The 13703-nt window shown below is 24.0% G+C and overlaps 5 protein-coding genes across 5 annotated transcripts; 3 read left to right on the forward strand and 2 right to left on the reverse strand.

The window, feature by feature from the left end:
- Positions 1-185: 185 nt before the first annotated feature.
- Positions 186-1148, forward strand: SRAE_2000020300 (Estradiol 17-beta-dehydrogenase 12; the record flags this gene model as incomplete). The annotated part of the gene is made up of 1 exon (XM_024651003.1): positions 186-1148. The coding sequence occupies one exon, from the start codon at positions 186-188 to the stop codon at positions 1146-1148; it is 963 nt and encodes a 320-aa protein (XP_024504724.1).
- Positions 1149-1745: 597 nt separating this feature from the next.
- SRAE_2000020400 (Hypothetical protein) lies at positions 1746-3429 on the forward strand (the record flags this gene model as incomplete). The annotated part of the gene is made up of 2 exons (XM_024651004.1): positions 1746-2088; positions 2126-3429. The coding sequence occupies 2 exons, from the start codon at positions 1746-1748 to the stop codon at positions 3427-3429; spliced, it is 1647 nt and encodes a 548-aa protein (XP_024504725.1).
- A 756-nt stretch (positions 3430-4185) lies between these two features.
- Positions 4186-5088, forward strand: SRAE_2000020500 (39S ribosomal protein L15, mitochondrial; the record flags this gene model as incomplete). The annotated part of the gene is made up of 1 exon (XM_024651005.1): positions 4186-5088. One exon carries the CDS (start codon positions 4186-4188, stop codon positions 5086-5088), a length of 903 nt encoding a protein of 300 aa, XP_024504726.1.
- A 100-nt stretch (positions 5089-5188) lies between these two features.
- Positions 5189-5656, reverse strand: SRAE_2000020600 (Core binding factor, beta subunit family-containing protein; the record flags this gene model as incomplete). Its single annotated transcript, XM_024651006.1, has 2 exons — positions 5189-5452; positions 5492-5656. The coding sequence occupies 2 exons, from the start codon at positions 5654-5656 to the stop codon at positions 5189-5191; spliced, it is 429 nt and encodes a 142-aa protein (XP_024504727.1).
- A 1690-nt stretch (positions 5657-7346) lies between these two features.
- Positions 7347-11258, reverse strand: SRAE_2000020700 (Guanine nucleotide-binding protein subunit alpha-11; the record flags this gene model as incomplete). The annotated part of the gene is made up of 6 exons (XM_024651008.1): positions 7347-7429; positions 7487-8347; positions 9071-9206; positions 10907-10934; positions 11090-11164; positions 11236-11258. The coding sequence occupies 6 exons, from the start codon at positions 11256-11258 to the stop codon at positions 7347-7349; spliced, it is 1206 nt and encodes a 401-aa protein (XP_024504728.1).
- Positions 11259-13703: the final 2445 nt, after the last annotated feature.

The following is a 13703-nucleotide window of genomic DNA, read 5'->3' on the forward strand; positions in this document are numbered from 1 at the left end:
TGGCTTTATACGTAATTATTTTTACAACAGTCAGATCATTTTATTTTTTACTTTTGGTATTACATAAAATTATTTCTATCTATAAATCGATTGTCTTTCTTTTTAACAAATCATTTTTATTTTATTAAAATTGCAGTAATTATACTTTTTTTTTATAATTTTCAGATACATATATATATTAAAAGATGCTTTGTCCTTGTACACTTAAAATTTTTGGATATGGAGCATTGGGATTTATCTTATTGAAATTTTTTTTTATTCTTAAACGTCTGTTTTATCCATTTTTTATTGCATCCCCAATTAGTTTAATCAAGAAAGCTGGAGCTAGATGGGCTGTTGTAACAGGATCAACAGATGGTATTGGTAAAGCTTATGCTATACAGTTAGCTAAAAAAGGTTTCAATATTGTTCTTATTTCACGTAATCCAACAAAATTGCAAGATGTCAAACATGAGATTGAAAAAATTTCACAAGATATTGAAATCAAAACAATTGCTTATGATTTTACAAATGCTTCATTAAATGATTATGAAAAAATTATATTAAGTGAACTTAAAAGCCTTGAAGTTGGTATTCTCATTAATAACGTTGGTTTATCTTATGAATATCCAGATATTCTTCATAAGATTGACGGTGGACTTCAAAGAATAACTGATATCACTGTAATTAATACTCTTCCTCCAACATTACTTACTGCTGCCATTCTTCCACAAATGGTTGAACGCAAAAGTGGTATAATTGTAAATGTTGCTTCATTTGCCGGGTTTCATCAAATGCCAATGTGGGCTGTTTATTCAGCAACAAAAAAATATGTCAATTTTCTTACTGAAATTCTTCAGAAAGAATATTCTAATACGGGAATTTGTTTCCAAGCTCTTAATCCAATGATGGTTGCTACAAATATGTCTAAAGTTAAAAAGACATCATTTTTCACACCATCTCCATCACAATACGTCAAAAGTGCTCTTAATACAATTGGTAATGCTTCTAGTACTACTGGAACTTTTGCTCACCAACTTCAGGCAGAAATTTTAGGATTGTTACCAGAATTTGTTCTTGATTATATTTTTTGGTCTACAAGTAAAGTAACAAGATCAAAAGCTTTGAAAAAGAAAGAAAGGCTTGCAGCTGAAGGAAAAAAAGACTAGATTGTTAATAAATAATTGTTTATTTATATACTTATATTCTATCATTTTCATATAAATTTTTGGTTTCTGTTTTAATGTTTCATGTAAAACATTTAATAAATAACCTGCTATTTTATTTTTAATATTTTTAATTTTTACAAAATAATATATTATATAAAAAAAATTATTTTAAAACAAACAAAAGTTTACGATGAACATTCTCCCAATTGTTATCTTTATTTGATAAACTAACTGTTTTTTTTGCTTTATATTTATCGTCATATGTCTTTTATCAAATCATATATTTTTTGTTCATTACAAATGAAAAGGATACTAGTTATTTTGATATTATTTTTATTATATACTACATTTGTAAATACCAATAAAATATTTTGTAACCATTTAAATTTACCAATTAATAATAATATTACGGAAAAATTAATATTGTCAACAAATTATACAATTGTAACACGTATCACAAACTTTATAAATAACGAAACTTCTAAAGTTACCGAAAATAACTATACAAATTTTGGAACTTGGACATTACATAATAGAAATGGTTTACAAAAATGGATATTGGGTGAGTATAGTGATTTTGTTATAGAAAATTATACTATGGAAAATGAAGAATGTAGAAAATTAGAAGGATATAGAAATATAGAAGTATATGGTCTTACAGAATCTGTAAAAAAAATATTTAACATTACTTTTAATTCAATGGGAGAAATAATTAAAAAGCTTACAGAATTTTCATATGATACTTCTAGTTTATTAAAAGACAGTAAAGAATTAAATGGTATTGATACAATTACATGGATGGGATGTAAAAATTCTACATTTGATGATCAAAAAATTCAAGTTATGATATCATACTCTGGACAAAGAACTCAACAAAAACCATATGATTCAAAATTTTCAAATCCAGTACCATATGAAATTTCAATAATTGAGTATAAAGGTTAGTTATAAACATAAAATATTTTTTACATTTATAGATATCAAAAAAGACAACTTAACTGAAGCTGAAATTAATTCAAATGTTTTATTATCAATTGTTGAAATAGAAAAAAGTTCAGAAAAAAAGAAATATTTGGATATTTTACCTCCAAGAATGTCATTTTGTAAAAATTTACCAATTAGTGTTCTTCCTAAAAATATTCCTAATAATTTTGAAGCAAAATATAAGATGTATAATAATGTGAATAACAAAATAAGCAATATTGGTATATTTTATAGTAAAAAATATGATTTAAGTTCATATGTATTAGAGGATAACTTTAATTTTATTGCTCCATTTATTGGAAAATTTGAAGGAAAAAATAAATATAAAAAAGTTAAAATTATACAAGATTTTATTTATGGATATGAATACATACTTTCAGAGGAAGATAAAAAATGTTTAAATGTCAAAGAATTATCAACTGATTTCATAAATACAGGAACTAAAAACAATTTAATATATTTAAAAGATCCTCAAAATTTTATGTTAGATCCTTTGGGAGACAATTTTTATTATTATGGTTCAATTAAGACAAATATAAATTTAACTTTTGATTCATATGTAGCTAAAGATGTAAATGGTGGTATAATTGAAGTTTTATATACAAATGATTATTGGAAATTTAATGATTTGTCTGGACCAATTTTACATACAATTAATTACAAATCACCATCTGTAAATTACAAATTAGAATTAGTTTCATTTAAAAATACTACTAATGAATTATTTTCTACAATTAATTATGATATTTCATCGTGTTTGGAAATACTAGATAATTCATATTATTATATTAAAATCAAAAATACTACTACGAAAATTATTCAAAATCTTGGATTACAGAATGTTTATGATGAATTATCATATACATTGTCAAATAATTCACAAGTATCTTCTCCTTTACGTTTTACAAATTATTTTATAAGACAGTCAGATGAAGATGTCCTAATTTTCTTTTCTATTTCAAATAAAATAAATATTATTCCATCATCAACAATTCATTTCAGAAATCAAACGACAATTGATGAAATTATAGCTAATCTTAATTCAACATTAACAACAAAAGAAATTTCATTTCAAGTATATAAAACTATATTAACAATTCGTCAAAATTCTTTTATGAAGAATCCAACTACAGTACCACAACCTAGTCCAAGTCAATTTGTGGGATATACTGCTGCTTCATTATTTGTATCATCATTTTTTTCATTTGCTTTTGGTGTACTTCTTGGTGTGGGAGGAATTGTATTTCAATGGAAAAGACAGAGATTAACAAATTTATCTTATCAAATATTTGAATAACAATCACCAAAAAAATATCTTTAAAAACGTGTAACTACCCAATTAAGTGCTACAAGATACAGAAAGCTAACAAGCTGTATTTAACCTTTATTTCATGTATACAACTTATTAGAAGTATGTATACTTTCTCTATTTTGTATACACTTTATAAGCCGTATATTCTGTAGAGAAAGAATACAAATAATAAGATCCAACTGGATTTTATGAAGAATTAAAAATTAAAGACTTCACTAACGTCGAGAAATGTTCTTTTAATAATTTAAAATGATTTAATTTAAAAATAATTTAGTTGTTATAATTTTTTAATTGTATGAACGCTGTTAATTTTTAATTATTCCTTTTCTTATAAACTTTAATCACCAAAATAAAATATTAATTAAATAATTTTTTGAAAATAACAAAATAGATAATAAATTTTAAAATTTAAGCATTAATAAATTAAAAAAACATTTCAATTAATTAATTAATAATCAACTGCCTTTATTTGAAATATTTTTTAACTGTATACAGGATACATACAATTTGTATACAGCTTGTAAACTTTCTGTATATCATACAAATACAATCAGTATCTATACCGTACATTTCTTGTATACATTTTGTATATTGCATACGGCTTTAAACCGGATAAAATAATCAGTTATTGTTAAAATTAATTTACCTATTGATATACATTGTACCAAATATTTCTTTACAAGAATAAATCTGTAAATTGTTTTAATTTTTATAAATTTATCTTTATATTATTCTATTGTTATGGCTTCATCATCTACTAAAAATGCTGTTGAACGTGCATTGAAATATGTATCTTCTACCTCAAGAATTAAATTACAAGACCTTCGAGATAATCCTGGTGCAAGAGTTTCTGGACGTCAATTAAAAAAAGCTCATAATCAACATGGTCATACAATTGGTGAACTTCAACATGCTGCTAAACCACCATTAGGATGGGTTTGGGGAGATTTCTTTCGTCCATGGCATCGTATGTTTCCTGGGGAGAAACATTTTAATGGTGATATAAATTTAAGAAGAGAATACCCACCTATATCTTTAATTGAATTACAAAGATTAATTGATTTAAATTGGATTGATACAAATAAACTTATAGATATAACTACTTTATGTAATACAAGACGTATAGTAATAGACCCAAGTCAAAGACAATTTGGTGTTCAATTAAACGATGAAGGTGGAGAAGTTTTTGTTGCAAAAGTTAACCTCGAAGTTCAATGGGCAAGTGAATATACTATTGCAATGATTGAAAAAAATGGTGGAACTATTAGAACAGCATATTATGATTTAAATTCCCTTGAATGTGCTGTTGATCCTAAAAAATGGTTTTTATCAGGTAAACCTATTCCTCCTAGAAAAGCTCCACCACAAAGTTTAATGCTTTATTATACAAATCCAAGAAACAGAGGATATCTTGCTGATCCTAAAGAAGTAGAAAAGGATAGAATTGAATTAGCAAAGAAATATGGATATGAATTGCCTGACAGTACTGGAAAAGCGAATGAAATTAAAAAACCAACAGAAGTTTTTATGGGAATTGAATCAGGTTCAATTGTTAGTTTAACAGATAAAAAAGTGTTTATTCCAAAAGATCCAATATTAAAAAAATATTATACTGATGAATATCTTGCTGATTGGCAATATTAGTTTTTTTTTTGTTATTTTTTTTATAAATATTATAAGATTTGTTATTGGAAGATAAACTTTTATTAGGAAAAATGTAATAGTAGTAACAATTAATAAATTATTAAAGTATTGTATTTTTTATTTTTTGAATTTTGTCATTATAGAATGCAACATTCTTCCAATGTTGACTTTGGTTTTTAGATTCTTCCTTATCTAGTTCAAAATGTCCTTTTCCCAATAAAGAAAATTTATTAATTTTTCCAATCCATTTAACCGCAATTCCATTGAAAATCATTTTACTTTCAAAAGAAACATCACAATCATCATTAATAATTGTGTATTTAGAAACTTTTAAGTCTAAATTTATCCCTAATGAAGGAACAGTCTAAAATATGAAAATGTATGATGAAATTTTCAATCTTACAATTGGAATAGATTTTTTTTCACAATTTTGTAGAAAAGTTTCTTGTCTTTCAGATTCTCGTGCATGTAAGCAACCTACATAACTGATTGCTGTTTCATTACTTAATTGATTAAGGATTTGATCTTTTAAAAATGCTTCTTCCTGATTTTCATATATTTTACTCATTTGTAAATTTAAAAAAAAAATACAAAAAAAAACAACTATTGTTAGCGGAAAAATATATAAACAAATGTATTTAAGTCTTAGTAGAACATATAGAATAAAAACATCATAAGATATTCCGATATTAGTCAACAGACTTTCTTATTCATTAAACTTATCTTTAAAACTTTAATGTTTAACATCTTAAATGACATTGATACTATTTAAACAACAAAGATATACTTCTAATGTATATATAGTTTTGCTTTATTTATATTGAAAAAAAAAATCGATTTAAAGTAATGATTAAAATTTTGTAGAAGATATAACATATTGTTTAGATTGTTATTTTCAAATTATTTAATAACAACAATAAACTTAATGATGATTTAAGAAATTTATATTAATGATAAATTTAATCTACTAAATAAATGATAATTTTTAAGTTTTAGTATTATTATAATAAATTTTTAAAAATATTAATTAATAAAAAAAAAATTAAGCATAATTATTTATACATGTAAGGTAAAGAAAATATATTATACATTTATATAAATTCTTAATTATAATTTTTTTTTTATTATATTTAATGTTTCTCTTTACCATTCTTCTTTAAAACACCCAAATGTTCTTCTTTTAAACATTTTAATTTCAAAATTTATTTCTGTAGAAATAATGTATCAAAAATATAACAAAAAACTACAATTAGCTTGATACAATTTTTCATACATATATCATACCACTGAATATTCCTTTTAATAAAAACATACGTTTATAATTCTATTTCACAATAACTTTAAAAATTTTTTTATAAAGAGTAACAATTATTAAATGATTACTTTGTGCGTAAAGTTAGTAGAAAAAAAAATTTCTTATCATAAAATTCGTGTAAATTGAATACTAAAGTTAAATAGTTAGAGCATAAAATTACCAGCAATGACAAAAAACATTGCGTAGTATAATGTTATGTGCCAAAAGCCAGAAAGCAATAATGAGGCTGTTGGAATATACAGAGAGAATTATAAATAGATATTTACAAATGTTGGTATTTTGATAAAAAAAAAATAATAACTTCAAAAAAAAAGTATATAAATTTAGTAAATAAAGCTATAAAATTAAAACAAATCTACAATTAAAAAGACTAAGAGAAGATTAGTGAAAATATTTATAAAATCAGAACAGTATATAATTGTAATAATGTGGAAAGACAAAATTCCATATAAAACAAGAAATGAATATTCAACTAAGGAGTCCTTTAATGACGTAATGATTAACGGTAAAACTTTTATAATGTCAAGTTTTGATTAAGGAGAACAAAAGTTATTCTTATAATATTCAATAATAAAAATTATCAATTAAATAAAATAATAATCAAATCAAAAGACTTGGGGGAATTTTATGTATGTGTGTTGATTATGGAGCAAAAGCAGTGATTTTTAATTGAATGTGTTCTATGGATCTCTTTTTCCGTCGGTAATCAAATCAAACAATATAAATTTTTTTTGTATGTTTACATCATTGAAAAAATTATACGTATTGTTTGATTGCTTTTATAATTCGACGATTCAAATCTTTTTGCTAGAGATTGATAAGAGGCTAGCTAATTTAGCTGATTGAATTGATGTTAAGTTAAAAATTTATAATAATTAAAAAAAACTTTCAAAAAGACATTTTGGACTAATTGTTTAAATATGTCCATCTGTGTTCTGATCAATCACACCAAGTTGTATTCTTTTAAATTATGTTGTAATATTGTATCTTTTACTGCTGCGAATACAAACCGAATGTTCTCTGTGTCTAAAAATAAGAAAAAAGATAATATAACTTTTTTGTTATTAATAATAATAAACATACCAGTAGCACAAGTGAAATGTGAATAGATAATTTTATCAGCGTCAGGATTTAAATCCACAAACATTTTCAATATAAATTCTCGAGCAGCTATTGCATCTTTAGGAGGTCCGTCATATTCTGGAAAGTAATCAGCCAAGTGAGAATACATTATTTTTTCTTCCAGAAGATCTTTCTTGTTTAAAAATAATATAACAGAAGAATTAGTAAACCAGGGATACGTAATAATGGTTCTGAATAAAGCTTTTGATTCTTCCATTCTGTTCTCGTTGTCAGATTCTACAAGTACTTGATCGTATTCAGAAAGAGCAACAAGAAACATAATCGATGTAACATTTTCAAAGCAATGAATCCACTTACGCCTTTCAGATCGTTGTCCTCCAACATCTACCATCCTAAAAATAATTTGCTCCAAATCGAAAGGATATTCGATAATACCAGTCGTGGGAACACGAACTCGTAAGATGTCTTGTTCTGTAGGCAGATAATCAGGCACAGCTAACCGTCGCACATCACTTAAATAATATTTTGTGGAATCAGTAAGTTGGTATTCTCGCCTTCTATCGTAGGCTTCCTGAATTCCACTGTCTTCCCAAAGATCTTTAATATAGGACACATAAGGCTCTTCAAATGACGTTACATTTTCATAGTCTATTGCTCTTACTACATTCGCTTTATCTTCTGAATCTTCATTACCATAAGGAATTCCTAATGTGTCCATGGCACGAATCATGGATTGCATTGCCATAAAGACGTTCTGAAAGACCAATCGAATGTGCTGCCGTTTGTCGTCTTCTGAGTATCCCTGACCATGAATGATGCGCATTTGTTTAATAAAGGTTGATTTGCCGGACTCTCCCGTACCTGTAATAATTGATAAAGCAATTATAAAATTACTAATTTCTACATCTATCTTATAGTAAACAGTAATATTTTTATTTTACACTTAATCTATTAAAATATTTTAAATTTTTATTGGTCTCTTTCTCTAAATATATACTTATAAAAACTATACTGTTTTACCATATATGTCTATCTAAAAGTAATTATCTAAAATGTTAAATATCAACATTCCTAATCTAATAAAAAAAAATATAACGTTTATTTGTCAAAAATTATTGCCTGCCTATAAATAACAGTAATTTGTATGTTAAATTGAAAAAAAAAAAAAAAAACTAATCGAAATAACATTTTCATTTATTTAAAATTGTTTTAAAAAGAACTTAAAATAACCCTCTTTAATAATATATTATTTTATCTTACTTATCTTTTTATTCTATAAAATATAAGTAGACTTTTTATAGTGTTACATATTAACAGCTTTTCCTCACTAGTACTATTTTACTTATAGGGAAAATATTAGACAAAAAAAAAATTTTGGTTAAAATATAGTAAAGTAACTATCATTTAAAAAAACAACAACAAATATATATATATATATATATATATACATTACTGTACAATAAACTTCTTTTTTCTCTTCATTAAATTGATAATTAAAAAATACTTTAATATTCAAAATATTCATGCAAAATATAATGTTATATTAAAATATAGAAGAAAAAAAAAATCCATTAATTAACTTACCCAGTAATAAAAGTTTAAGCTCACGTCTGGCATTTCGTTTATCTCTCTGTAATTGTTTTTCAATTTCTTGATTTATACGCTTTTGTTCGCGAGCTTCCTCGCTTAAACAACAGGCCATGGGGCCGTCTTTGACGACCTGTAACAAAGAAGTTAAGTGTTTTGAAATAGAAAGTAAAAAATTTAACAAGGTTTCAATCATGTAGTTATACTTAGAATAAACGAAATATGACTGTTAAATATTATTTTTTCCCAAATTCAGCTTCTAGATATCTTCAGATTGAATATATAAAAATATGAAAAATTTTATTGAATAATATTTCTCCTTTTTCTTAACTCTTCAAATTAATAGACAATATGTTGTAAACATGAAGGAAATAGAATAAATTGATTAATATTATTAAGTATTAGTAAAGAGTTCTTTTAAATACAAAATTAGTAGTATAGAAATTATCAATAAATACACTATATTATGTTAAACAAAATCTATGATATCCAAATAAATATACGTTAAAAGATTTATACTAGTCAATGTATTATTCTGTTGATGTTTGCGGCGTCGTCGTCGTTATCATCATCAAGAAGTAAAACTTGGTATATTATATTCAACTATCTTATACATATATACATATATATATAAGATAGAACGTAATGGAGAAAAGAAAATCACGGGGAAAAATATTATAGTTTTGGTGATATACAACTGCTGCCTGATGGCGAAGATCAACAAATATTAACAATAAAAAGAAAGGAACAGGCTAGAGAATTTACTTGTATGTACAAGATGATCTGTCATTTACATAAGATGATCCATCCAAAATTGAATACTAACTTAGAAATGTAAACATTTTATCACTTCTTCTGGATATGTAAAATAAGAATAAAATATTAAAAAAAAAACACAAAAGATGTTATATTATTGAAGTACTATAGATATGACTGAGTATCTATTTAATATTTATAATAAAAAAAAATATTGGTAGTTAAGTAACATAAAACTTAAAATGAACTTATAAAATTTTTTAAACAAAAATTACTAAAAATCAATTTGTTAAAATTGGTTTATTAATGTATCTAAAAAGCAGTTGTATAATAAGTTAATAAAAATATTAAAATTTTTGTTATATATTTTTTGGTAAAAAAAATATTGGTAAATCGAGCAAAAATGTATCTCTTATATAGAAATTTACTAAATATCGAGTAATAGTATATATATATAACCTTATATAAAAAATACTAATATCATAAACGTGAATTTACCTTCAAGTACGTTATAAACATCTACTTAAATTTATAGGGTGAATAATAATATTAATTTAGTTAATAAAAATTAAATATATATATAATAATTTAAAATAAATAAGATTATGAAATTATAAAAAAAAAGAAACAAACACCTATAAATAATTTTGATGAGAACTGTTTTTATGTTTTAAATTTTATTGTCATCACTTTCAAAAGCTTATGTGTATCAATAGATGCACAAGACATACTAAAATATAATGACAAAAAAACTATATACATAAAATGGAACTTGGGAATGAGAAGTACTAACAACCGGACACATATTAGTAAAACTTTCTATTTACATATGCAAAAATCAAATTTAATGATAATTTTACTACCCTTAACAGTAATTCATATTTCGTTTTTAATGTATTTCTATATAAAACTACATTAATAAATAAAAAAAAATTATTTTTTCTAATATTCAATTAAAGCATGATTGAGAACAATATTATTTCTAGTACATTTAATAAAATGTACATTTACTCATTCATTTTTGCAAAAATAATCAAAATTGAACCTCATCAAAATAAAATTTCTATATAAACTGACTTTTATCAAGCACGCCAAGCAATTGATTCTAAAAAAAAAAAAAATACTAATTATATATTTAAAAAAATCATTGAAAAAAAATTTACCATAAAAATAGTTACCAGCTAATTACTTAGTCGTCGGCCGGCCGGTCTTCGCAATCGATCCTTCAAGAAGATACTGGTGATTCTTCCGGGCCGTGACGAAAGAGGTCTCTCGTAAGCGAGATTTGTGACAAGGCAGTGGTTAGGGCTTGTATATTGAAGATCCAGAAGAAGCCTAAAAATAATAAAATTTATATATACATTATCGACTTATATATACAAATAATTATATATGAGTATACATACATATGAAAAAGAAACAACATCATAATGGTAAACGAAATTAGAAAAAAAAAAAAATTATATAAGCATATATAAAAATGACATTATCTATTTGGTATTGCGACAAAATTTTCTAAAATTATTTTTAATTATATTAACCTGATTTATTTTAAAATATATAAATATAATAATTAAAAATATTTATATATTAAAATATAGATAACATACTAAGAAAAAAAAAATATTATCTAGAATATTACTATATTTTAAGGTTATCTTGAATTGTCTTTTTTTTTTATTGAATGCATACAGTTGTAGATATTTTTTTTAACTATTAATAAAGTGGCTTCTGGTTGTGTTCATCAATTCAATTCTTAATACGCTGTTTGCGTGTCACTAAATAAGACGGCATAATGATGAGGTTTAACTATAACTAAGATATGCTATGAGTGATGTTGTACAACTAATCTAATATCTTTTAGGGGGTCAATTAGCATTAAGCATCACCCTACATAGTACATTTAGGTTTGATGTACTATTTTTACTATCCTAAATAATTTTAAATGTTTTAATAATAGATCAATTAAAAAAAAAAATTATCTAGAAAAAAATAACATCTAATTACAATTCTTAAACAACAACTTTTTTTAAAATATAATAACATTCAATAACAATGTTAAAAATTAAAAAAAAAAAATCAATCTTTCTTGAACATTATAATATCTAGATAAACATTATATAATATTGTTTTTTGATAGAAAAAAAATATAAAAATGAATAAATTGCTTTAAATTTATTTAGAAATATTACAATTATATAATAAAAAAAGTTAAATCAAATAAATATATAACAAAAATAATAAAAATGTATTGATTATTAGATATGTAATAAAAAATAAACAGAGTTGTAGAAAATTAAGAGCTTTATAATATTAATTTTCTTCCACACATTTATTATTGAAATGTTAATAAAGGAGAAAAAATTTTAAAATATATAAAGATACTAAGGGCAAATATGGATTATTTAAGAAGTAAGAAATATTTTAACGTTTAGAAACCTTTGTCAAATAAAAAGGAATTATCAAAAATTTTAAAAATAAATAAAACCTTCTCCAAAAATAGATAATTATAAAAGATACTATTATAGATGCATCAGATTAGCTTATTCGGGTATTCTTTAAAAGGTATATTATATATATATCTATATATATATTTATTATATTTATTATATATATATATATATATATAAATATATATATATATATATACATGTATATAAATACATTTATATATATGTATATACAATAATAACAATAATAATAATAATATACATATATATGAATATATTGAAGGCAAAATAAAGCTGGTGCTATAATGAAAGATAAAAGGTTACGGCGAGACGAAAGCCTCTCGTTCGATGGTACAACAACTATAGCCATAGAAGCAGCAATACTGACAACACAACACAATATAATGTATAGATGATGTAGTCGATTGAAGATGTATCATTATAAAAAAAAAAAAGAATGCGACGACCGTTAGCGGCTAATATCTGCTACTCTGTTACCCATTATCTCACTGATAAATACTCTGGTTCTTATATATAATCCTTATATTAAAGAACAAACTAATGTAGTAGCAGGAAGAGATGGAGAACAAGTGGATATAGAATGTTTATTGTTGGCCGATGAATTATAGTTCGATTCGTTAGCACATACAATTTACAGCTTTCTCTTCCCTCAATGTTAAGAGGTCCTCGCTACTAGTTACATTTGTAGGCTATTTTAATCTGTCGCCTATAATTGTTTGCGATAATAAATAGTACCACAATGTATAAATAAAAAGCGTTAGTGAAACGCACATCGAAGCAGTTGGTTGAGAATACTTAGCTACTTCTCACTGGTAAGCGTTGTGTTATAGTCCTCATTGGTATAATGCGTTAAAAATAGGACTAGAAGAGTTCAATCAGAGTTTGCTAACAATTGCTTCGGTTCTTAGCTCTCGCTACACTCTTTAATGCTTACTTTTGATAGTCTTTTTCAGCCAATGCTTGCTTTATTTTCATTGCCGACTTAGCTTTATATTTAAGTATAGTTCTCCTGTTAGCTACTAAATTGTGAGGGAGAATTTGTATGATGACCGCTGTAAGGCTCATTTTTGCTTAATGAAGGCATACATAAAAAAAATTTATATCTTAAAAAAAATTTAAAAAAAAAAACTGTTTTTGGGATCTGAAAAAATATTTTTTTTTTAAATAAAAATATAGTAGTAATATTTAGAAATATTTATTTCAATATAAAATTTTAAACAATTTTTTAAAAGTAAATAATGTTTATTTACATTAATAAGTTTAAACTAATTTGACTACTTGAAATTTGAAGATTGAAAAATGAATTTACTGAGCAATAAAAAAATTCATTAATTTTTTATCAATAAAATAATATAAAGTTTTCTACAAATTAAAAGCAATTTAATAATTATCTTGGATGAATC

Source organism: Strongyloides ratti (genome assembly GCF_001040885.1).
Source record: "Strongyloides ratti genome assembly S_ratti_ED321, chromosome : 2".
In the NCBI taxonomy this organism is placed as follows: Eukaryota; Metazoa; Nematoda; class Chromadorea; order Rhabditida; family Strongyloididae; genus Strongyloides; species Strongyloides ratti.